General features: G+C 53.5%; 3 protein-coding genes across 3 annotated transcripts in view; 1 reads left to right on the top strand and 2 right to left on the bottom strand.

Moving 5' to 3' along the window:
- TEX14 (testis expressed 14, intercellular bridge forming factor) overlaps window positions 1–1350 on the top strand; it is a 32012-nt gene extending 30662 nt beyond the window's left edge. The window contains exons 30-31 of the mRNA XM_086763398.1: window positions 75–114; window positions 313–1350. Coding sequence (XP_086619524.1) covers window positions 75–114; window positions 313–361 — 89 coding nt within the window. The 3' untranslated portion in view covers window positions 362–1350. The remainder of the gene's footprint in view (window positions 1–74; window positions 115–312) is intronic.
- Window positions 1351–4136: 2786 nt separating this feature from the next.
- On the bottom strand, window positions 4137–7082 carry LOC104486363 (pinopsin). The gene is made up of 5 exons (XM_010129034.2): window positions 6721–7082; window positions 5938–6120; window positions 5356–5501; window positions 4909–5148; window positions 4137–4479 (listed from the first exon to the last, which is right to left on the bottom strand). Exons 1-5 carry the CDS (start codon window positions 7067–7069, stop codon window positions 4336–4338), a joined length of 1062 nt encoding a protein of 353 aa, XP_010127336.2. The 5' UTR covers window positions 7070–7082; the 3' UTR covers window positions 4137–4335.
- A 3848-nt stretch (window positions 7083–10930) lies between these two features.
- Window positions 10931–25668, bottom strand: part of DOC2B (double C2 domain beta) — a 33454-nt gene continuing 18716 nt past the window's right edge. The window contains exons 4-9 of the mRNA XM_086763402.1: window positions 24067–24176; window positions 15591–15717; window positions 15228–15385; window positions 13209–13290; window positions 12883–12979; window positions 10931–12167 (exon numbers count right to left, since the gene is read on the bottom strand). Of these exons, the coding sequence (XP_086619528.1) occupies window positions 12031–12167; window positions 12883–12979; window positions 13209–13290; window positions 15228–15385; window positions 15591–15717; window positions 24067–24176 (711 nt within the window). The 3' untranslated portion in view covers window positions 10931–12030. The remainder of the gene's footprint in view (window positions 12168–12882; window positions 12980–13208; window positions 13291–15227; window positions 15386–15590; window positions 15718–24066; window positions 24177–25668) is intronic.

Here is a 25668-nt window from a genome sequence, read left to right on the forward strand (position 1 = left end):
GAGCTTTCTCTTTCAAGTGATGTGTGGCTGTATATATTCTTCTTGGTTCTGAGCTGAATATACATGTTTTTTAGACACACGTCCTGAAGATCAGAAATCCCACTTACAGAAACACCTGTCTTCATCTTCAGCATGCAGGTGAGCCTCTCTGAATTAAATTGGGCTTTTGGTAGACATCTGTGTAGACTCCAGCTGCAGGAGATACACTCTTCTTTTCCATGCCAAGGATGTGAAAGGAGCAATATGAAATCCCATTCCCTTCCACTTGTAGTTTGATGTAAGAAGAAAACAACCGTGTTCACTTTTTTTTTTTCCCTCCCTCTACAGGATAATTGTTTTGGATCAGAGCTCTCCTACATGATTAAAATGGTTAGTGAATAAGTTCTAAGATATCACCTGCTCACTGCTGCTTGTACCGTGTACAGCCTGTGAATTGCAGTGCTTTTTGGCCACATAAACAATTGTAAAGCTCAGACTTCCTTTAACTGCAGCAGCAAGTACAGAAGAAAATCTAATGTTCTGCTTTGTAATACAGTTTGTACTGGTTTTACGCCATCGTTGTTTGCAAAGGCAGTGTCAATAATGTCGCAGAACTGAACTGTTTTCTGAATATAACATCCTCATGCAGCTGGCTACATGGTGGGGTTTTATTTCTGCACATGCACGCTTTCATAAGCAAAAGATTTTCTTGCTCTGTTGCATTACGCAGTTTTCAGTGTTACAAGCAAAATGATTGTAATTCTGTGGACTGCTGTTACTGCTCAGGCACTTAAATTTTTCCATGCTGGAGTGCGGAGCACTGTTACAGCCCATGTAGTTTATGTTGTTCCTTGCTCATTAAATTTAACAAGGTAATTTCTTGTTTTCTCTTTTCTTAGTGCTTTTGTGATCTAGTGTTGAACTGATTTGACTGATTAAGGGGATTAATTGCTGTGCAAAAAGCTAATGAGAAAAAGGCAGTGTTCTCCAGAGACTGCAAGTGCAGTAATACACTCTCTGCCAGCATTAGACAAGAATATGAGAAAATATGGTTAGTACTAGGAAGATAGCTATTGTTTAATTAAGCCACGCTTTTGGTAGTCCTTATCCAAAAAAAAAAAAAGCCCCTGGATATAATTGAGCTTTGGATCAGGATTTTGATGGGCACAGCTACTTCATATTTAATTTTTCTTGTTATAAGTACTGTTCAGGTGCAGGAGGTGTGAAGATTGTCCTTGTCCCTTTTTAACAGACACTGGGATTTTTGCTGCCTTCTTACGGCTGGGTGTTTCACATGTTGCTTTTTCATTCCTGTCTGTGGAACTGTTATTTCATTCAGTTTAACGATACTAATAAAAGTTTCCAAGGTTATTGTGCTGCCATGTGGTTCTTTTTTGGGGTTACTAACTGTGTTTCCCATCAGACTATGTATACAACTGGATACCAATGGAGCTACTGCAAACTGGCAGACTTGGGGGAGCTTTCCTCAGTAGAGATGAAGGAAAAATAAAAATCATCCACTCAGTCGTGTCGTGGCAGCAATAGAGCTAGAGCGGAAGCAACAGCAGCAAGGAGGCAGCAGCCTGGGCTCTGCACGGCAGGTTAACAGCAGTGCCAGTGCGTGCGAAACGGGGCTCACTTCTGTGCCTTACACAGTTCTGTCCAGGCAAAAGTTTAATATTTTCTAACCTGGGCTCCCATTAACTGCAGGTTTTCTCTGAATGCAAGTTCTGTCTCCTTGCTGCAGGCAGAACAACTTTATATTCTTGATACAAGCTGCTGGAACAAGGTCCTGCTTTACATGGGCCTGGGGCTATGCAGAGCGCTGGTTACCTTCAGCCTGCTGCAAGGAGCAGAGGGTAACGGCAAATGCAGCCAGAAGTTAAATTGCAGATCTGTGGCTTGTGACCTGTAGCTGGCAAGTAGCCGAGGGTCATTCCCTCTCACTTTTGGCCATGTTTTGTTAGTTTTCATAGACTTGCTCAATTAAATAAAAGGTAATTAAAACTGCAGGGCTGCAGCAGCTTGGTGGAGCAGAGCAAGCACGCATGCATCCTAACGTGCACGTAATTATATATCACTTTGGTTTGCAACATGTGAAATCTCGTTAGCTTCTTGGATTTCTTTTTCTATTTTATCTGTCAGACCAAATGGTGAGCAGACTGTGAACCATTTCTCTATCTTTTTTTAATCTTAATGTGGAGAATTTTTATTTCTGTTGGTAGAGAGCCATTCAAGTAGTCCCATAGCCTGTCTGCTCTCCTTATCGAGCACAACGCAGCAGTTAGAGATTTCAGTTTTTCAGCTGCTTGTACTTTTCCAGATTTAAGTTTAGCATGAATGTAAATCATCCTAATAACATATAGCATGGACACTAAAGCTGTAATTAAAAGGAACAATTAAACAAGGACCAGCGAAAGACAGCAGAGAGGATCAGAGGGGGCCCATCTAATGCTGCTTTTCAGCTGCCCTGAGAATGAAAGGCCAATTAATTAAATTAAAACAGTGATGATACTGAGCTGTTCTAATTCCTCTCTGAGCCGCTAGCATGCGAGCTGTCTTGAATGCAGGACGCGAGCGGAGGGAGGGAGGTTGAGACACAGGGATGGGGGTGAGGACAGGCGTCCTGTCCCCCTGCCCCCGGGGACGCGGCACAGCCTGCGAGACCCTGCGCTAAGTGTGAGTGAAAACAAGCAAGAAGAAAAGCAAATGTTCTTTCTCTAAGCAGCCATGTTTCAGCTTCCCCGTACCTGTCATTGTACTGGTTTTGGGTTGGGGATTTTCGTGTTGGAGCAGAGAATCTCAGATAGAGGAACAAACCCCGCTGTCTCCCAGATCTCGTCATCATCTGTGCCACTGGAAATTGCCTTTCTGCCTGCCTGTGACCTGCATGCCAGTGAGGTGACGACCAAGGTTCAGCACTGCTTCCCTCTAACCCTTCATGGGTTTGCTGCAACAGCAAAAGCTGTGGAAGATGGTGGGAGGAGGAGAGGAGTGAGGCGCGTTTTGGGATCGCCTCTGTGGACAATGTGCGACAGAAACACAACTGCGGAGGGGAGAGTGGACCTTTAAATCGTGTGACTGCGGATCAGTCTCATTTTGAAAGCAGTTTAAGTGTTCCGAATCAAATTTTGACAGGCAATTAACTAGGAAGGCAGAGAAGCTGCTGATAGCATTTTTAAAGACAGAGGAATTTGATAACGCAGAGTCTCGGGGGGCTTGCTGTCTGCGGTGGTGTCTAAACCTGACGCGGGGAAGCCTTATCCATAGGCTCCTAAAGCACATGAGCTGCATCGCAGTGTAATTGCAGCCGGTGTAGATAAACATGGTGTTTCGAGACTCAAGATCAGGTGTATAGCTGTGGAACCCCATGGAGGTTTTTTGTCTCTTTATTTTTTTTTTCTTACAGCCTTTGGCACCTTTTCCTTTCTGTTACCGTCCCGGCTGTTCGGGCTGAGTCGTGTCCTCGTGCCCACAGGGTCTGTTACAACCCGTGTTTTCCCCCTTGCTGGGAAATGAGTGGATTTGAGACGTTTCTTTAGTGCCTTACATATAAATACAACTTTGTGTCTTTGGACTGCTTTTTTTCTCGCTATCCATTATGACAGGGTAGGTGGCAGTTGCCGCGAGAGAAGCGGTGCCAGCTGCAGGAGCGGAAGGGGAAGCGTTTTCTGTGGAACCCGCTCTCGGCCGGTAAAACAGATGCGTGTGAACTTGTCAGTGTTTATTGATGTTTATTAACGCAGTCTGCACTTAAACACACCTGCTGCATTTTTGCCAGTTTCACAGAGTGACCTTGAACTTCACGGCCGGATGGGGCGATGCAAACAGGACTCAGTGTAGGGATGGCGAACGTGCGGCTCTGCCCTACAGACCAGTTCGGGGCTGGCATCGCGGCCGGACCGTGCTCAGCCTGACTCTGGGGCTGAGCAGCAACTTGGGATGTTTTGCATCAGGGAAGAAATTACTGGGTTTTTTAATTTTTTTTTTTTTTTTTTTTTTTGGTTGGTTTGGTTTTGTTCTTAAGACTCCCGATTCCCCGAGGTGAGGGGCTGGAAGGGGTGGGTGTTTCCTTAGGAGAGCGGAATAAAAGTTTGCAGTTTATGCCGTGACGGGGTGGCTCCTCTCCCACAAGAAGACAACGTTGTGTCCTCCCACAAGAAGACAACGTTGTGTCTTCCTGCAGAGCACCATGGGGGTTGCTGGGGACCCCTCTAACCCCCCAGGAGCCCCCCATCTCCTGGGTGTGGGGAGCAGCTGCAGCACCAGGCCCTTCTCCGTGCCCGTGTGGAAGGGGGCTGGGAGGGACAGGCTGAGCCCGAAGCCGACGTTGCTGCAGGCAGGATCAGGCAGCCGTTAGACGGGGTGGGACGGCGTCACCTTATTCCGCTCCCCGTCTGCAGCGACGCCTGCGCAGGGGCCGGGTGCAGCCGGAGCAGTTTTTCCCGTCCCCCAGGAGTGATGACCACAGCAGAGCATTTGCAGCAGACAGCTCTGAAACTGGGCAGGGAAAAACGCACGTTACGTCTTGCGGAAGGAACCGCCAGGTCTGCCCTGAGACTCAGAGGCAGAGGCTGCGGGCGGACGCTCCTCAGCCTGTTGTGTTTTGGGCGAGGGCTGTATTAACTCCCAGCCCAACTCTTTGCAGACCCTGGCAGTTTATTGACAATAAAAGTTTCATTCTGTTTGCTTTGTGTGTTCAATGAGCAGTTTGTGATCTAAAATTAAGTTGCATGACCCCATAAAATCACAGAAGCAGAAAATGAGCTCTCGTTTGGGCTCGGAGGCCGCTCCCTCCCTTTCCATTTTATTCCCCAGAATCTTGCTGCTTATGCAACATCTCAAGGATGGAGCCTGCATGGTTCCTCCACATTTTACAAGGCCATTAAATTCTCCGTGGTTTCGTTAGCTGATGGCTTTCTCTCTCACCTGTTTGTTCATGAAGACATAGATGATTGGATTGTAAACCGTGGCGGTCTTGGAGAAGTAGGAGGGCAGGGAAGCGAGCGCTGGCTGGATGGTGATGTCTTTGTTGGTGGCCACCACCAGGGCGAAGGTGGTGTAGGGCAGCCAGCAGATGAGGAAGGCCATCACCATCGCGATCACCATGCGCGTCACCTCCCGCTCTGCCTGTTGCGTCTGGTCCGATTCCTGCTGCTGTGCCGCAGCCTGCGGGCAGTTTGGAAGAGAGAGAGAGCGCGAGATGTCTGCTTAACAACTTCCAACAGCATTTCCATCCCTTAGGTGCCCTGACATCAGCACCAGGAGTTGTCAGCTCCATCAGATGTCACAAAAACCTGCTGTGCAACTCATCCTGATGGAGCTGTGCCTTGTCAGTATTTTGGGAGCGGAAAACCATTAACTCCCCATACTTACCATTCGCAGGGTCATCAGCAGGTTGGTGTAGGAGAAGAGAATCAGGCTGAGGGGCATCACGAAGCAGGTGACAAACAAGGACAGGATGTAGCTGTTGTTGTTGTTGCCACCGGTATACCAGTTGGGCCCGCAAGAGGTTCTCAGACCTGGAACAAATGAGTTTTGGAACAAGCATAAACCAATCCTGGGCTTCGATAGAGGGTCAGTAACAGGCTTCACCTGTCACGTCTCCATCCCCAATGACTGGGAGATCAGCCACCGCAGGTTTTGGCTGGCCAACTGCTCTGTGGAAGAGGGTGATTTGTTGTTCGACCAAGACTCTACGTCAGCAGATCTGGGCTGTGGGCTGCTCAGTGTGTGGCAGCAGCTCGTGGCTCCAGTGTCCATCAGACACGTGAGAACAACTGCAGGTGGGCAACTTCTGACCAACTGCCTCTGTGAGAGGACTACTGACTGAGCACGCAGGAGGTGTTAACATTTCAAACACCAGAACAGACACTCTGTAACAACCCTGCGCTTGGAAATGATAACACAAGAAGCAGCTGTGGAGTTGAGCTCACGTCCGAAGTGCATCTCCCCTACCTTCGGGCACGTAGCTGCTCCAGCCCAGCAGTGGTGGGATCGTCCAGAGCAGTGACCAGCTCCATGTGAAGGCGCAGCCGCCGACGGCGTGCCGGTGCTGGAACCGAAAGTCTCCCAGGGGTCTGCAGATCACGATGTACCGCTCGAAGGCCAGGATGGCCAGGGACCACAGCCCCACGATGCCTGGGGAGAGGAGGAGGAGGGCTTGTGTCTTAGGAACAGCTTGTGCTGGGAACCCTACCTGTGCTGGGACAGGGCAGATGGTGATTACGAGCTGCTGAAGTAAATAGTGTTGTAAGGAGATGTCAGACAATTTTCTTACGGCAGGGAAAGCTGTGAGGATATCTGACCCTTAGAAATGAAGCTGGCAGTTGGTGTCTGGGATGCGTTGTGGTTAAAACCACAGTTTCTCCACTGGAGTGTCCTTGACAAAAGGTTTTCTGCAGAGTTTCACATTTCTGGTGCACACATGGACATCTGTGTGCTTACAAAGCAGCCAGCACCCGCAAAGTACGTCCCGAGCAAGGCCTCCCAATGTGCCTGAGTGATGTTTCCCACCCCAGGAAGACCAAGACAGAGCATGTGGTTATCGGGCACAGTCAACTACCTGCTTGTCCCTTCCCTGGACCAAAGAATAGCTGAAAGACACGAGTTTTACATTAGGCATGAAAGTGTTGCCTTTAGGAGACGCAGCAATTCAATGCACCGTTCCCCAAGGCTTCTTTGCTAAACACAATGACACCAAGCAAAGACCGAGCCATGTCTCAGGGTTCGTGCCCTTACCTGTCAGGGAGACCATGAAGCCCTCCAGCTCACACATCCGTTTGCCGAACACGAAGAAGCCATTGATGTTGTTTGAGAAGCTGACGGAGCTGCCGCAGAATGTCACCAGCAGGTCGGCCACGGCCAGGTTCACCAGGATGTAGTTCAGTGGCGACCGGAGCTTCTTGTACCTGATGGAAACCACAACGACCAAGCCGTTCACAACAGAAGCGGAGACCACAACGATCCCCATCAGCACGGCCACCGACAGGTACATGCCCCGCGGGGCCTGGTGGGGCCACTGGGGACCATCAAAAGGCCCCGGGGTCCCGTTATTTGGGGGCTCCTGCGAGCTGCTGGAGGAGTACATCGGTCGTCTTCTGGAGCACCAGCGCCGGTGGAGCCGATGCAGGTGACTCCCCCAAAACAAAGCCCCTTTATAACGCAGGAGGGCCCCGGGGGAGCTTTGTGTTGGAGTACCTTAAGCTTTTTTTTTTAATCTCAAGGGTTTGTCCTCCCATTTTGTAATCCGGTCTTTGTTCCAGAGGGGATAAAGAGTGACTTAAAAAAAGAACAAACCAACACCTGATGACTGAATGGTGCATCATTTAATTGCGTAAACAGGTGTTATTTTCCCTTGTGCTTCCCACCTGCCAGCGTGACCCCCTGCCCAGCCCTGGCTCTGGGGACCGGCCCTTGTTCCACGTGCTGCGGGTGTTCTGGGAAGGGCAAGCGCACGGAGAGGAGCAAAGGACAATCCCCCCGACCATGCTGCGCTCCCGGGGGTGGTCACTGCCTAAAGCCACAGACCGGCCCAGCTCCGGTTCAGCTGCACTGCTTACAAACACACTTGATAAAGCAGTATTAAATGTATTAACATTATTAATGTAGTAGTTAAATAGTGTATTAATAACTATATAAAATGTATTGTGTATTTATAATATGTCAAAGAATTAATGTCTGTGTGTGTATATATATGTATATTTTTAAAATACCATATATAATATATAATGTATATTTTATAACATATTACTCTGTATAATGTATTATGAGTGCATGTATATATGCTTTCATATGTTTATGCCTTTAACTATAGCTATATATAAAATATAGTCACACATATATTGTATATATTTGATATATACATCATATATTTTATATAGGTGTACATAGCATATCAATAGTTTATACACGTAGTTGTATATTTCATGTTTATCAGAACATCATGGTTTATACAGAGTGCTGGTATATATACAAATACATGTATACATATGTATGTATATAGCTGTCTCTATAGAAATACGTATTTTTATACACATGCATAAATATATAATAGATAAGAATGCATGTATTTATCTATACATGCATACATATATTATATAGAGAGATTCTAAAATTATATTTCCTATATGTATAAATACAATGCTTATTGTAATACTATAATGTATAAAAGTGAATGTATGTGTGTAGAGCGTTACTTATACATATAGAGTGCATAATGTAGTAATATTTAACATGTGTATTAATAAATTACATAACATCCTCTAAATACTTTATGCACATATACATATTAAGTATATAAAATACTTATCTGCATATAATATTATACAAAAAGTGTAATATAGCTCATGCATTGATATATTACGCGTGCCTATATGTGTCTCTGCTTCTAACGCTCGCTGTGCATAGCTGTATATTTAGACAGCCATACACAGATATCAGTGTAATGACTACACAGCCCGACACACGTGTGCGTGTGCACACGCCTCGCCGAGCCGTGCGCCCTGTGGGTGGCCGCAGCCGCAGGGCGCAGGGCCCTGGTCCCTGAGCTGATGAGAGGGGGCCGATGGCTCAACTCCCCGTGCCGGGCTGGCCTGCGGCAGGGCGGCTGCCGCAGCGCGGGGCCAACACGGACGCTGTGGCACCGGCCACCCTGTCACAGAACCGGACCACGGCCCCAGCACTGCTGGGCCTTGCCCCGATGCGCGCTGCACGTGCAGCGTCCGGGGATGCTCACCCGGCTCCGGCTCCTTTCTCCGCTGCGGCTCCTCCACGCCGTCAGTGGGTTAAAAAAGGTACGGAGACATGCCAGGCCTTTACAGTTGGCAGTGTATGAACAAAGTCAAACGTCATTGATTAGTTCATACGTACACATGCAGCCATATATATGCACTGTATGTCTGAGTATGTATGGCTATATAAGGGGTGCATATATTTGTATTGGTGTAGGGGGAGATATACATGTGTAAAGTACGTGTGTGTCTGTCTGGGGGGGGGGGGGGGGGGGGGGGGGGGGGGGCTTGGTTTTGGCCATGCTTGTGCATAAGAACAGGTGGTGGAGCACTGGCCCAGGTTGCCCAGAGAGGCGGTGGATGCCCCATCCCTGGAAACATTCCAGGCCAGGTTGGATGGGGCTCTGAGCAACCTGATGTGGTTGGAGATGTCCCTGCTCCTGGCGGGGGGGGGGTTGGACTGGGTGGCCTATACAAGTCCCTTCCCACCCAAACCATTCCGTGATTTTTATATTTGGGTCGAGCATCAAGGGAAGCCCAGTATCTGCCGGTGCCACCTCCACATGCTGCTGTAGCCTGAAGTGACCAGTGTAACACGTGCAGGAGCAGTGATGATGAAGGGCAGGTGGGTGCTGACACCATCAGGGCATCCCATGGGACACGGAAGGGATTGCCCTCAGCCCCACAAGCAGGCCAGCTGCTCGCTGCCTGGATATCAGCCTCTGACACTATCCACGCACTCATCCAAAACTGCAGCCAGGAAAACACACGTGAAATGGCACAGCTGGAGCAGGCAGCACCTCAGCTCCCTCCTGGCCCAGCACAGGGGAGACATCTCTGCACCTTCCCCCCAGGGAGGACGGTCACAGCGTCCAGTCACAGCATCCCAGATGGCAAAACTCCTGCAGAGACAGCCCTGGCCCAGCCCCGGGTACGGGGCGGCTCCATTGCTCTTCTGCTCATGCGACTGAATAGCGCCTGAAGTGATGCCACGTTAATGGGAACTTCAGAAAGGTCAGAGATATTTAAAAAAAAAAAAAAATTTTTTTTTTAAATCCTCCCTTAACTAATCTCCTTCCCATCCTGCACCCCTGCAGCGTGGCGAACAAAGCCAAGCAGCACCTGATCCTCCGGTTTAAAAGCACCTTCTGCTCCCTGAGCCCTGGCCAGGCCCCAGCTCTTCATCTCACGTCGCTGGGGCACCCGGTATGCCATCGGAGCTGCGCTGTGACGCGCCGAGCTCGCACGCCCCGGGACCACGGTACCGACCTGCGGAGACTCAAAAGCTGCACCACCACCATCGACCTGTTTTTTTTTTTTTTTTTTTTATTCTTCCCTTTTATTTTGGGTTCTCGTTATAAATATTAACAAATCTGACAAAAAGTACACAGATAGGTAATACTGAAATACAAAAGTCTCTCAGGATGCAGGTACGGACAGTTTCTGCAGCCTTTACATGGTAGCAAAACATCGGTATCAAACATTTCACAAGGCCTGGCATGACGACCACCACTCTGCATGCAGCTGGGACGGACGGACCGTCCGCGTAGAAAAGACTGGGATACAAAGTGAAGGAACCCACGCGCACGCGTCACGTCCTGCTCCGCCTCCGGCAGAAAATCAGTTTCATAGTGAGACGTGCTGAAATAAATCACGGATTGGAAGTGACTTTGCACGAAAAGGGAGGCACAGCCGAGCTGGCGCTCCCGTAGCTCTCCTGGAAGCTCAGACCCAAGCCAGGTTTTTAAGGTGCTGCACCAGTGACAGACAGAGAGGATTACTGGGAACATCCTACTTGACACGCTGCCGGCACTCAAATAAAATCCATGCATATCTGTAGAATGCATTACAAACATTAAGTTATTAAAAAAGCCCCTATGAACATCGTTTTATATTTTTCCCCCCATATCAAACAAGGCGTAACACGATCGTCGCTTCGAAAAGTAAACGTAGGTTTCCAGAAATCCCATTGCTTCCCCCCCAAAAAAAAAAAAAAAAAAAAAAAAGTCTGCAACGCACGCGCGCGCACACAGCTAACAGGGCTCAGAAGCTGTAGGTCATCGAGATCGATGGGGAAACAGCAGCTTTTCCTAAGAGATCAAGGTTTAAAGGCTTCAAAAAATTTCTGGCAAGGTGCAGCATTTCACAGAAAGGTTTTGCTCATCCCACCGGGCCCCGGCTCTTGCGCAAACACGACTTTGTCGTGTTTGCGCAAGAGCCGGCGCCCGGTGGGATGAGGATACAGAGACCGGCTAGGGTGGGTCACAGAGGACTAAAGTTGGGATTATTATTATTATATTATTACTGTGGTGTACGCAGAAATTTGGCTTGGACACTGTTTGAGGCAGAAAACGGACCAGCCAAGAGCTGAGCATCCACCAACACGATGCCGGCCTGGCCCCGCAGCTGGGCTCACTGCACGCGGCCTAAATCGCACGAATTGGAAAAGGCTGAATAAGATTGAAAAATTTAGCTTGAAAGCCGACTTTGCTGGAAAAATAGCCGTGACGAAGCCCAGTTTAATTTACGAGAGTGGTTGCTGTGAGGGCAGTGCTGAGGTTTTGCTTTCCCGGGAAGCAGGAGCGGCCGGTGGCTTCGCTGAGCTTTTTATTTCACCCGATTCCGGGGATCGCGAGAGGGAAGCCGTGGTCGGCACGGCCCTTTCGGCTCGCTGGCTAACTTCACACGGGTGATCAGAGAGGATGAGCGTGACATTTTTGGCAAACAGTCTTCCTAGGTTATCAGGGGGATACAATCATTCCAACGAAGGAGCGTTAAATGCATAAAGGAGTGTTTAGGCCCAAACCACAGCTACTGACAAACCACCAGAAAAATGGCACAACTGCCTCGAGAGAATAGTTCCAGGTTTTAGTGACGCCTTTTGCTCACGTTAGATACACGAAGGGAGACGGGCGCATTCATTTTTGCCACTGAACTGCAAGGCAGCGAGAAGGTAATTCGGTAGAGCCAGGAGTTAGGAGTCAGAACCGCGGTGCATGCAGGCGTGTGGTGTCCGTGCGCGTGTGCACACGCGTGTGTGTGCGTGCACGTGCATGCTCGTAAGTGTGTCTGTGAGCGTGTCAGGGTGCAAAGAGGCATTTTGGAAAAGCCTCAGGGGATGGGACCTGCTCAGCAGAGCAAACCGCCGCTGCCTTGTTCCCCGGGAGGGGTTTCCCCGCAGCCGGGTCGAGGCCTGGGGTGTCCCGCTCTCCCGGCTGCCCCGGTACCACGACTCCCCGTACCCAACGCTGTAAACGAGAGGAGTCCAAAGGCTGTGGCTGGCAGAGCTGCACCCACCCCGGGAGCAGCCCCACAGTGCTCAGTCGCTGAGGACGGCTCCCGGGAGCTCGTTTGTTAGCGTGTGCCAACGCTCGATTTTCTTGTCCTTGTTTTTCAGGCAGTCGAACCAGTGCTTCAGCCGCTCGCCTTTGGCGTTGATTCCTAACACAACTCCACCTTGAGAGAGAGACAGAGAGAGGGAGAGGGGGGGTGAGCAGCAGCCCTGTGAGGGATGCCGGATGGAGCCGGGGGATGCTGCATGGAGCCAGGGGATGCGGGATGGAGCTGGGGGATGCAGGATGGAACCAGGTCATGCAGCCGCTCTCACGGCATCCGATGCCGCTACCTGACATGACGCACGGGCAATCACAGCCTGGCTTCCCTGGCCCCCGTGGATGTGGTCTGGGACCTGGCAAGCTTGCTCTTGTGCCAAGGGCTGGGCGCTCATTGCAATTGGAGCGGCTGGCAGAGACACCGGGCACTTGCTAGCGATAAATCACAGTGACCAGGCAGAAAATCACAACAAGCCTGGGCATCCAACAGAGATAAATGAAACCTCCCCTGTTAAACTTCTATTCAGAAGAAAAGATCTGAAAACAGAAGAGGAGAGGGAGACGCGTCTTCTCCCTGCTTGGGTGCTCCTTGCACAGGCGATGTCTGAGGTGAGGTGTAGCAGGGCCGGCTGCAGGAGAGGGGGCTCAGGTGCAGGAAAGGGATAAAAGCAGAACAGAAATTCAGCAAGAAGGAACGCTGGGATGGAAAACAAACCAGGAGGATGGAGAAATGCAGAAGAGCAGCACATGAAAGAAAGAGGCACAGAAGGAGAAGATTAAAAAAAAAAAAAAAAAAAAAAAAAAGCAGCAGAGGAGACGCTCTGGAGCACCCCACTCACCTATGAAGTCATTCGATTTCCCGATGTCGTAGTCCCACACTGTGACTTCCAAGGTCTTTTTGGCCAGGTCGCCGTGCTTTATCTCATAGCAGAACTCCTGTTGGGGAGCGGAGACAGAGTCAGGACAAACCTGTGCCGGGGGCCAGGACCCCCAGGACGGGGCTGCGGCTCTCCGTCCTCCTCCTCAGGCTGCTGCCCTTTGCCACCCACGAGGAACTCAACCTCAATCCCTCACCTAACGGCTGAGGTGTTTTGGTTTTTTTCCCTCTCAAGCCTGAGGACTGAAAAAAAAACCCAGTAGAGAACCGCGACCGGTGAAAGCCCACCTCATTGAACTCAGGGTTCAGCGTCTTCTTCTTCACCGCCGTCTTATGCTTCGATTTCTTGTCCTCATCTGGTTTCAAGTACCTGCAATGAAACCAACGCAGTGCAGTCGCATGCAGTCTCGTACCCGCTCCCAGCGAGGAAGGCAGGTGGGGCACGCGTGGAGGCACCTGTGGGAGCAGTCCCCTGGACCTGCAGCTCCCCCCTCTCCAACCAAAAAGCCGGAGATGGCTGGAAGGAAGCAGCATTCCCCACATCAGCACAAGAGGAGTCGCTGGTTGTCATCACAGAGCACAGATTATCCCATCTCCAGTCCCTAGGGGACACTGGCACCGCACACATGCTCCCAGCTCCCAAAATCCAACGCTCCCAGCCCAGAACCAGTCCAGACTTGGGACCCTGCAACCGATCTGCTTGTCCAGAGCCTTGCCAGGAAACAGAAACCACACACGGGTGCGTAAGGCGGAGCAGGAGCTTCGTGCTTTGCTGCAATCTGTGGATATTTTGCAGCACAGAGGCAGGGATGAAAAGCAAATGAGATTAAAGTGTCATCAAGCAGAGAGCACCTGAAATCTGGGCCAGGACACAGTCCATCCATCATCGTTTTGTGTCGGTGCTGCTCCTTTAAACATCAGTTCTGTTTCCTCGTTACACTTTCCAGACCTTGCTCATAATTAAAAAATTAGGGCTTGTACCGAGAAGCATCGCTTGCCTCTCCGCTCTGATTCGAGCCCCGCAGGTACGATCTAGTGCAGAGAGCACGAGGGGCACCTAGAAAACGACTGTGTGCAGTGGGAATTATCCTGCTTCAGGGACCGAGCCTCTAAAAAAGCAAGAGCGGACTTTTATGCAAACATCTCCACTCCAAACGAACAATTACCTAGGAAGGCTGTCGACAAACTCCGTTACTGGCCTCCCAGGCGCGGTTTACCCCAGTAGCTCTGCCTCAGCAAAAATCATCCCTGAAAGCACCACGCTTTTAGCCAGCCTGCGGGGGACAGGGATGCGTGTGGGGAGGCTGCCAGCCCTTCCTCACCACGTCCCCCTGCTTCGCAGAGGGCGAGTTTGAGAAACGCTGTCACCTCCCAAAAAAATGAGGTGATGCAGGGCCCTGGACCAGCCTGGCTCTGCGTCAGCAAACCATCACCTTCCTCAGCAGCCCGTGGCAGCCCCGGGATGACACCGGCTTCCCTGAGTCACTTGGGCGAGGACGAGTCACAGCAGCCCATCGCAGTCATTTTAACAGCTTTTTTTTTTTTTAATATTGCTGGTGTTTTTCAGAAGGAAGGTACTCCCAGTCATTTATGTTGGAAAGCGTCAGCGGGAGCCGTAATTGTGCCCTCGGTTCTGTTAACCAGGCTCTGGAGCCACCGGAGCCCTGGGTTGCAATTAAACTGCTGTCTGACCTAATTACACACACACGGTAATTAGTACCTTCCCAAAGCACGAGGTGGTGGCCCCGCTGCCGGCCTGGGAGCCCCCTCTCCCTTGGGGACCTGGGGAAGGGAGCAATTAATTGCGGGAGGGGGGATGCCCGTGCCCCAGTGCCACTGTCCGAACCGGGGGATACCCATCGCTGCGCGGCCCGACGAGAGCCACCAGTTGCTGGGCAGGGGCTGTGCCATCTGCAAAAACGAACCACACCCGTCAGCTTCGGGCCACCAGCTCTGACCCCAGCCGAGGCCAGTGCCGGCGGCAGCGCCGAGCCTGGCAGCGGGGCACCACGGCCACCCAGCCGCTGCTGAACCGGCGGGCCGACGCGCTGCCCCGGCACGGGATGGGCATAGGCATGCGCCACCAGGCAGATCCACGTTAACTTTGAAACGCCGTAAAATAATCACCGGGGAATAACACGCTCCAGGCGAAGGCAAGCTGCTGCCGTGACGCCCTCATTTGCAACTCCTAATGAGATCAATTAATTTCCACTGCAGGGAGAGGCAAGAGGGGACAGCACGGCTTCAGCGAGGGCTGGCAGCAGCAGCGTCTCGCCCAGCCCGGCGCAACCGCAGAGCAGCACTCACGTTTTGACGTACGGGTCGGAGTAGCCGTTGGCATCCATGGCGGCCAGGTGGGCGCAGCGGATGATGCCCACCAGCAGCCCCTGCTTCTGCGAGCTGTACTTGAGGGAGATGAGGATCCGGCCGCGCTCCTCCAGCGACTTGTCCTCTGTTTTGTCTATCTGGGGAAGGGAACGCACCCAGTCCAGCAGCTGCTCTGCGACACAGCCGCGGCTGGACACCCACCTCCCCGGCGTGAGGGACGTTCTCCCCATCCCTGATCACATTTAGGGGTCAAGCTACCCCATGTTCCCACACGCCACAGGGAGAAGCTGCTGTGTCCGTGGGCCCATGGTGGGGGATGCTGCGCTGAACCCCGCCACTCACCGGCAGCTGCTTCTCCAGGCAGATGTTGAAGTTTTTGGTCTGGTTGGGCTTCAGTTTCTTCAGTGGGATCCGCGTCTCCCCAATGAACTCGTTGTGGCGGAACTTGTCCTCGTCGCAGACCGAGATCCTGCAATGAGCACAGGGTGAACGGGGCCGCCGGGGAGAGGGGAGGCGATGGCACGAGGGAAGGGGCTGCCCTGTCGCACTGCAGGTTCCCCCCAGCAAAGGGATGACTTCGAAGCCACCGTTCCCCAGGCCACTGACCAGGTGCCTCCTTCACAGGCAGCTGGACGGCATCAATCCACTGCTCCGGCCCGGACAGGGCAGCCCATGATATTTAAGTGTGACACCCAATATCTCGGTCTGCTTTTGCTCTGCAGCCAAGATCCGAGGCTGCCAGGACGGAGAACGCTTCAGGTCCGGGGAAGCAGTGGGATGCGGGAGGCGGAGGCTGTGCCACACCACGTCTCCGCACCGGACGCTGCGCCGCCCAGCTCCATCACCCAGCCGCCCACGCAGAGCTACCTGCATGCCCCAGGTCAGCCACCACGGCCATCTCTCCTGCTCAGACCAGGGCTTCTGCACCCTCGGGACGGCTGCCACGCTGCTGGGGACAGCGCACCCTCCGGGAAGACGCTCCCAAAACCTGAGCAGAGGCGCAGCGCTGCAGCGTCCGCATCTAACACACGTCCCAGCCCAGGCACTGCCAGCAAAGCAACCTGGGGCCTCGAGCATCCTAGTGACTCTTCTATAAAAACACCAAGTCATCAGTGACTACAGCACAACCATTCTGAGCGGCCGCCAGCCCAGCTGCATCCTGCTCGGTGGAGGAGGCTGTTCCTGAACTGCTCTCGGACTGCGCAGCAGCAGGAACGCGCCTCCGGGCAGGGCTCCCTCCTCTCCCCGCCGAGGAGCTCGGACCCTTCTGAGCGTGGCAGCTCTCAGGGTGTCCCCGGGCACTGCGGAGCTGGCTGCCCAGTTTGGGGCACCGACAGGGTCCTCCACCTCCTCTCCCACCGTGCAGATGGGACCGGGAGGGATCTGCAGACCCAGCCTGCAGAAGGCATCACGCCTCGGCCAAGCGAAGCTCTCCCAGCCCCATCGGGGTCCTGCGCAGGGCCGGGTCCGAGACGCACCCCGTGACGGCAGCCTGCGTCTGAGGGCAGTGACAGCGATACTTGGCGAAGGCTGGTTTCCGTGTGAAAGCTATAAATGCCTTTCCCTGAGCTGGCAGCTAATGAGTCATTCCTCTGCTGCTTCCCAGCGCGCTCTGGGCGTCAGGAGAGAGGAGAGAAGAGCAAAGTTAGTGCTTGCAGGGAGCCTCTGCTTGCAGCTCCCGAAATCTCAGAGAGGGGCCGGGAGGGCGCAGGCTGCCCTGCCAGGGACTGGCCGTCCCCCAGCAGCACAACCTGGGGACAGGGAAAGCCACCCCATCCCGCTTCGAAGGGAGCATCCTGCATCCCGCACCCCAACCAGAGCCACGCAGGGGCCTGTTGGGCTCCCCATCCATAAAGGAAAGGCATTTCCCTTCTCTTCTCTCCTTTCCTCCTCCGCTTTTTAAATTTTCCTACAGCAGCTTGTGGTCCTTTCACTGCCTCATTTCTTCTCCTCTCTTTCACCCACTCCCGTTGGTGCCCATTTCTCACGGGTGGCACCTCTGCCTCCAGGGACTGCGCTCCGCCCTGCCAGGTTTTGACAAACGGGACTGATCAGGAAGGGGTAAAAGTCATTAAATAGCACCCTAAAATCCTGCCTCAGAGTAACTACCCGTACACCACGCCCCTGGCCCGTGTGGCACCTGGACGGTTCATCCACGGGCGCTTCGACAACCCCAACGTTCACAGGTGGATGAAGCTGCCCAGGATGGCTCTGCCACACTGCACGGGGACAGTCAGGGCCGGGGAGCAGCAGAGGAAGGGGGTTCAGGAAAAAAAATACAAGTAGGAAGATGGGGAATGCTGCTCTCCAGAAAACCATCGCTGGATGCAGCGTTACTATAGATACCCGCAAAAAAACCCACCCCACCGCAACAGTAAAATCCTCAAAGAGAATCTCAAATGCAGGCACGATATTTCCTATTTCCCTCCCTCCCTCCTCTCACCTCTCTTTTAAAGAACAAAACCGAAAAAGGAGCAGCAGCAGCTCCAGACGAGGAGCGGCACGCACCGGGTGCGCACAACCCACAGCCATCTGCCCGAAGCTCTGGGGCGGGACGGGAGGGCACGGTGACCAAAGTTGGGATGGAGAGGAGCGGAGCACGGCCCTCACGAGGAGCTGAGGCCAGGGCTCTATTTTACAGCCAGCAATTGCAACACACCTTGCGGGACGCAGGGTTTGATGATGGTTTTACCTCGTAAGAACAGGAGCACAGATATCTTTCCCCAACAACGTCTCGATACGCCCCAAAAGCACAACAAGACACCGGATGCAAGGTCCTACTTGCTGTGAAGCCCCAGAACCACCTGGGACAGGCGGAAGCCAAGAAAGGGAATGGATGGAAAACTTCATCAGCAGTGGCTGCCCGGGATGCCCCAGTGCGGCACTGCCAGGGGTCGCGCAAGCCCCAGTCTGCCACGGCACCAGAACACACGGCCCCTTTATCCCGCGGGACCAACAGCGCCCCAGGGAGAGGCATGATGGAGGCAGCCCAGTCTGGCACAGTGCTGGGGCGATGGCTGTCCTCCTTGTCCCCGCGGACATCCCAGGCTAAGGTGTCTGTGCAGAACCGGAGGGAGGCAGTTTTTTGGGACATCTGCAAGACCAGGGAACTGCCACTGCCTCCGAGCAGCACGATGGAGCCAGAGGCTGGCATCTCCAGCCACCTCTCAGGTGGGTCCCCACATTTTGCCCATCGGTGTGTGATGCTCAGATGCAGAGTTTCATGTCAGCCCTCCCAGTCCCTCGGACTCAGCCCCTGCACCCCAGTCGCTCCGGCCAGCTGCGATTCCTGTTCCCCGGGACGGTATTTTTAACTCGGGCAGGCTGGCGGAGCACCGGCCCCGTACGCGAAGGCAGCGAGCATGAGTCAGAGGAGCAGGCAGCTCCGGCCCCAGCCCGCCTTTGCAAAGAGGCGTAATGCAATTACACCAGCTTGAATTTTATTATGAGAAATCGATGTGACGGAATTTTTTATGCCTTGAGTTAGAAAATGGGCTCGGTAACAAACAGCGAGAGACACCCCGGGCAGCCGCCTTCACCTGCCACCCCGAGCCCTTTAACTCCAACACCACCCCTCCCTCGTCTCTTTGTTAAACCCAAGCTCTCAAGCTCGCCTTTTGGTTTGACAGCTTCCAGTGAGGGGTCCTGATCTTGAAGTTAAGGGCTGCGAAAAACCACCTTGGAAGAAAACTAAGCGGCAAGTGAACAGTCACTGCTCGTTACACTTATTTTCCCTCCCACTCAGCCCCGGCTCCTGGGTTACAGCCCTGACTCACAGCGCAGCTCCAGCAACCCCGCTGCGCTGACTCACGGCTTCTGCTCGCACACGCGCTCCCCGGCCCCCTTCCCGTCGTGGAAAGCGGGGAACGGGGGGTCAGCGAAGACCCTTTTCCACAGTGCGCACAGACCTAAGAGGCAGCGGAGCCTGAGGATGCATCTGCTGTATCTCAGATCCCTTCTGGTCCCCACAGCACCTTGGGAGGCTCTCGACAGAGGAGCAGATGCGCAGGTGATGCCTTCTTGGCTTAAGGAAAGAAGGAGAGAAAACAGAAAAAGGTGCTGTCCTGGGACTGCCCAGCTCTCCTAAAAGCAAGAGGAGGATTCAGCGCTGGGCTCCATCACAAAACACCTTCAACTCTGAGCACAGAAGCCGCAGTAAAAGCAAGATGCAATCAGGAACGTGCCTGCAGCTCCAGAGCAAACTTCATTCAATGCTTCTGCTGTAAACCAATCTGGGACCCCAAATCTCCAAGTGGCTGCGGCACGCCTATTAGACCTGATAAAATACTATTGTCTGAATAATATATTTAATGAGTCATGCTGTTTGTCAAACACATGATTAAACACAGAATTCCTGGCATTCGTGGGCTAGCTGGGTATCATATGAATAATGCATCACTTCACCAATATATCTGGATATGAATAATTGTATCCAATATCTGCCCAGCGCGGATAGATATTATGAATACAATCTATTTATTGCATATTACATTTATTATTTAAATGCAGGTGATTGTATTCTGCCTATTCCAATTTCCTCTGCAGCATTTCTCCACCTTCCCCCCCATCACACGCTCCAGCTTCCCACCTCTGGAGACCACGGTTGCACTCAGACCGCAGACGGGGACGGGGAACGGGGACGGATGGGTGGGACAGACCCCCGGTACTGGCAGCTGACCTGTCCCCAAGCCCAGCCATCCCAGCGACTTTCAAGCGGCTGTGAATTTGCTTTGCCTCAGGATGGTGGGCGGTTTCACGGCTGTGAAGGCTTGGGCTAGACTCAAGGATATTTAATTCAATGAATGGATGAGACCTTTCGTGATCCTCCCACCTGCTGCATTTCATGAAATCTGAAGTATCTGGTGTTTTTTGAGGGGGTTGATTCATTAACAAAATCCTGCTTGCCAGCACAATGAGCCGGGCTGCCTTCACCTCTCCTTCTCCCTTGGGGAGGTGAATCCCGCCGGCTCCTGGGGCTGGGGTCCGTCACAGCCAAGTCCCTGGAGCAGCTTGGACGTGGGAATGAGGAGCAGGCTGTCGGGGCACGGTGTGGGGCTGGGGGTCTCGGGCGAGAGGTGATGCATTACTCCGCTCTCCAAGAGGCAGAGGATGCCCCTACTCCTGCTCCCAAGAGCCTGGGTGGGCAGAGAAGATTTTTGGGTCCTTTTCCAGCTTTTCCGCTGCATCACACGCTCTCCAGGCAGCGGGGAGGTGAAGGCCGGTGGCAGCTTTGATCTCCGCCATTATTTTTACATTAAATAGACTTTGCAAATCGCGTTCCCTGCCCCTCCGTGAATCTCGGCACTAAGGAGGCACCCGGGGAACGATCACCTCCCAGGCCAAGGGGAGCATGGCTCACACTCCTTCAGCTCCCCACAGCTGCCTTGCAGGAGCCTCGCCCAATTAGCACAAGGAAAGCCAGCATCCCCACAGCTTTGAAGTCAGCTTTTCCGGGCGGAGAAGGAGACATTTCGCCAAGATGAGGGGCAGGCGAAGCGAAGCACCAGAGGCAGGACAATACACGGCACGGGAGACGCTTCCTGTGGGAAGTGGCACCGGGAGGGTGAGGAGAAATAGCTCAGCCCACACCAAAATAAAAAAATCCCTGGTGAACCCCAGTCACCACGGACCCCAGCCCATCCATCCCTCCTCATACACACCAGAGATCCCTCCCTGAACCGGGCAGCAACGACACCATTTAGCAGGTGTCTAAATGAGGAGGTGCAGCGTTTGTCAGCCTTACACCCTGCTACCCAATTAAATACCCTGTGTCTGAAAAGAAGAAATTCCAAGCAAGGAATTACAATAAAAGACAGATTTTTCTACCTTGTATCTGGTTTGCGAGAAATCTCATCTCATCTAAACTTGCCTCAGGATAAATAAAATCTCCTTTGCCAATACCTTCAACCACAAAGACGGAGGAAAGAAAAACGGGGGCTGGGGAATTGCTCTTAAGGAAAATGAAGAGCACTTGAATTTTAGGCTCTGCCCTCCCCATGCAAGATAAGAAATGGAACCAGGGTACTCAGAGGCTTTAACAGAGGTATTCCACGTGCCACAGGCAAGAGTGTGAGCTCCCACCCGAAATTCTGCCCAACCCGTTGGACAGGTCAGCTGAGCACACGCCCAGGCTGGGCCCTGCCGCCGCGATGGCCATTCGTGCCCGTGGCCAACGCTCGGCACGGGGAAGAAGTGCTGGGTGCAGGGAAGGACACGGGGCACCAAGGGTGTCCCAGTGTCCACCGTGCTGGTTTTGGAGATGGGGCTAAGAAATGTTATTTCATTTGAACCTTTACACATGAATCAGTGCATGGGACATTTTTTAAAGGGATCAGAGTCCCAAGTAGAAAATTTTTGGGGTCCACACAAGATAAATGGCTGAAAACCAAGGCACCACCACAGCCATGGGAAGAGATGGCCCACGTGACAGGTGATAGCCCACGGCAGAGGTCCCAGCTGGGAAACCTTCTCCACCCAAAAGTTTGTTTCTTTAATTCTCCTCTGGAGCCATTTCCAGGCAAAAACAAAGCCACAAGCCCCAGCCCTACAGCAAACTCCACTTCAATTTCTCCACTTTTCTGCTTGCACAACCTTCCCAGGGAGATGGCGGAGCCACCTGAGCCCCTCTAAAAATACCTACCACCCAGCCCAGAGTTCAACGGCTTTTAGGTCACCTTGGGCGGGCTGATGCCACGGTCACACCAAGGATGCGATTCCCCTTTCTGCCCCACTCGTGAAAAGGCTGGGCCTGCCCGCTGGCGCACGGGGACGGATGCTGCTGAGGTGCCCAAACCTCCAAACCCTGAGATTTGTCCCGGGGCAGTGGGGCTGGGGGCTCCTGTGCCACCGTGGTGCCAGCAGGGATGGAGCTGTGCTAAACCCCTCCGGCTAGCTGCAAACACCGAGTCCGAATTGTGCCTCTCCAAGCCGAAAGGATTTGATCCTTAATTACCACTTAATTCACCAAGGCCGGCTGCCGGCAAGAAAACCTCAGTGTCAAAGTGCAGTCTTCATGCATCGTACTGGAGAGCCTGCCAACCTCCCTGCAAAGCAGCAGCTCCAACAGGCGCAAAGGCGCGAGATGGATGGCTCTGATGGCACGAGGAGACGCCAAACCCCTGGGGACGCTGCCTCTGCTCGAGCAGATGAGGCTTCACGGGGAGTTTCACTCACCGCAGAGCGCCCGGCTGGGAACCCGCACAGGGGAACCGCACCGCAGGCGAGCCCGAGGCTTCCCTCGCCTCTGCGGGAAGGCGTCCTTTGAAGCTACTTCGGGTAATTGGCCGTTCACCGATCTTGCCGGCAATCTCCCGAGCTCCCAAGACAGAAACGCTGTCTCTGTTCAGCCGCATTCCCCCACGGAACGAGGGGTCCCTGTGCACCACCCCAGGTGCAGGGTCCGTGCACGGCCTTTGGCGCTGGAGGGGGCATGAGGAGCCCCATGTGCTGAGCATAGCGGGACGCTGCGACCGAGCCTGGCTCCTCATGAAGCGCCTGCAGCACCCAGGCTGGCGAGCAGGAGCGAGGACGTGCTAACGAGGGATTTCTGTGGGGAGAAGGGCAAACTCAGCCTGGCCCACGCACACATTTCTGTGTGCCCCCCACCGCTACCGAGCATCCCTGCTGCATCCCAGAGCAGCGAGCGCAGTCCTGCCCCGGGGAGAAGCAGCTACCAGGGCCCCAAAAAGGTGGGGCTCAAGCCCTTCTGCTCCCTGGCACATTTAAGCAAACAACTCAACCAAACATCTCTCTACAAACTGATTTCCACGCTTGAAGAGGCTGAAAACTTCAAAGCCTGGAGTGAAAAATTTCTCATCTCTAGGCACGCTGCAGAGAACAGATGGGCCCTGCCCAAATTCACCTCCGAGCAGGACCTTTTATACGGCAGCTTTGTGCTCTTGTCATGGGGAAAATAATAAACTCCCTGAGCACCTGCAAATAAGGAGGGTCGGATTCCAGCCACGGAGCCGACAAAGCCCTGCGTCCTCGGAGCAGGATGCAGAAATCCTCCTTTGTTTGACAGCAGATCTTACGGCAAATCTCACGCATAGCTGCCCCAGATCAGAGAGGGGACGGTGCAGTAAGGCCGCCCAGCACCCTTCCTGGGCAGGGTCCATCCGCAGGCTCCGGGTCTCTCCCTGCCCTCACCCAGGTGGGATGGTGGCCAAGATAAGAAAACCTTTGCCTTTGCGGAGGTCTGTCCCCGGCAAAGCAACACTTCCAAGCCCAGACAGCCCCACTGCCCACCTCCAGCCCCACACAACCTCTCCCAGCCCCAGGAGATGCTGAACGCACAGAGACTGGACCAAACCAAGAGAACAAAATAAATACGTACAAACAATCTTCGTTTAGTTTGACAATAATTCACAGATGCCTCCAGCTCTCTTCCAAAGAGCTCAGGCTGAAAAGGGGCCCAGAGCTTTCCCAGGGAGATTGCTCAGCAAGATGCGCCCGCAAAGCCTTAACCCGTTCCTGTGAGAGCTGGGCATGAAGGGGTTAAAACCAAATAACAGCATCTCCGCAGGCAGGAGGTGGGTGAGTGAGTTACCCAATTAATGACACAGCAGGACCATGCTCCTCACCGCCTATTCCAGCCCAGGCTCCCTTAAACCAAGCATTGGTCGTGGTGAGGATGACGGATGCATGCTCTACCGCGAGACCGTCCTGTGGGATTGGGGTGTGGGGTTCCCCATGAGCTCTCCGCGGAAATTGTCACTGGGCTGGGGAGGGATGCCTGGGGTGGCCTGAGAGGACTGGAAGGGACACACGTTGCCTTAGCGCTGGGCTCAGCACCCCGCTCACCCGCCCGGGGCCCTACCGCAGGGTCTTGCGGATCATGTCCTCGTCAGTGATGCCGTAGTAGGTGAGCGTCTCGTTCCAGGTGGGGTTGAGCGTGTTGCGCAGCGTTTTGGTTCTCAGCTTATTCGCCTGGAAAAGAAAAGGAGACGGTGGTCAGCAAGACCCAGCCCCAGGTGGTTGTCGGGGCACCAAATGCACCCATGGGCAGAGAGGGAGAGAGGAGAAAAGAAAGCAGTTTGGAGATGAAGAGCACTTGGTGCTGTCGTCCTTCTGCCTCAGTGCCATAACCTGGCTGGTCCTCGATGGGACGGCCCAAATCCACCCCAACCGCACCGACAACCAGAGAGGCAGAGGCACAGCAACTCGCTATTGGCGAAAAAGCCCAATCCCACATCCCGCACCCTGGAAACAGCCAGCAAAATGGGAACGTTGGCAGAGCACAGAGGATGGAGATCTCATTTATGCAGCAGGAGAGAGCACAAAATTGTCTTTTCAGGTTCATTAAAAAGCACCAATTTGCTGTTCTGCCTGTTTATTTGCAATCCTGCTCCCAGCACAGCTCCCGTTCCTGCCTGACTCAAAATAACTTCCCCGATACACATTTCGTTAGCACTGGCAGCTTTTCCAGCGCCGCAGCTCTGCGGAGCGGGTGGCCAGGGACAGGGGGAGAGCAGAAGCAGAAGGGCCGCAGGGTTCAGGTGGGGCTTCTCCATCAGCCACCCGGCCTCGGACGGCCTGGCAGAGCTGCAGTTTCCCCTCTAACTAGGGGTAAGGGCAGACAGTTCAATCCCTGCCTCAGCCACCGCTCGGCCTAAGAAACTCCCGTGAAATCAATGCTTCAAAGTTGTCTTGTGCTTTGTGGGAAGCCGCTGCCTTCCCCATCTTCGGTTCAGCAGTTCTGAGCTGGAGGCGAGAGGGACGTGAAGTACGGGGTGAAGGAAAAGAGCTTGTCACCTTGTCGGCACGTCCCTTCCCCACCGACAGCACCCCGAACACGCCACCTCTCCCAGAGATGGCCGTCAGCCGGAGGAGCTGCCATCAGGGACCGCGGCACAGCCTCTCACTCCCAAACGCTTTGTGCAAAGCAGCTGCTTGCTCTGGGTTTGATCTCTCCGAGACGGAGAAAGCCTCTGAATTCTCTGCTGTGCTTTCATTTTAGCTTTCCAAAGCCGTTTCTGCCTCCGGAAGAAACCTGGGCCCCGTGCAGCGCTGAGCGAGGAGCCGCGCAACGCTAACTGCTGGGTTAGCAGGAGGAGAGCCCTGGAGCAAGGCGGGACGCTCCAGGAGCCGACCGGGATGCAGGGGCAGAGGCTCAATTAGCAGCAGCATCAATCCCCAGCAGGAGCTCGTCTGCCTCGGCCGGGCCGCGCGCGGGCAGCCAGCGCTGCTGCTCCTGGGCACCAGCCTCACCGCGTCGGTCCCTGCGCGGCCGGAGGCACGTCTGGGGTGACAGAGTGATGCAAACCAAAGGAGACTGCAGCCAGGTGCCCTCGTTTATGGCCTGCCATTGCCGTTCATGTAATACCTCCTCTGCCTTAAACCTTCCCTGACTTTGAAAAGTTCCTTCAAACAAGGCACTTGGTTGTACCAGGTTTCATCCCACCCCTATTTTATCTCCTTT

Source organism: Chlamydotis macqueenii, chromosome 19 (genome assembly GCF_036417535.1).
Source record: "Chlamydotis macqueenii isolate bChlMac1 chromosome 19, bChlMac1.mat, whole genome shotgun sequence".
Taxonomy (NCBI): Eukaryota; Metazoa; Chordata; class Aves; order Otidiformes; family Otididae; genus Chlamydotis; species Chlamydotis macqueenii.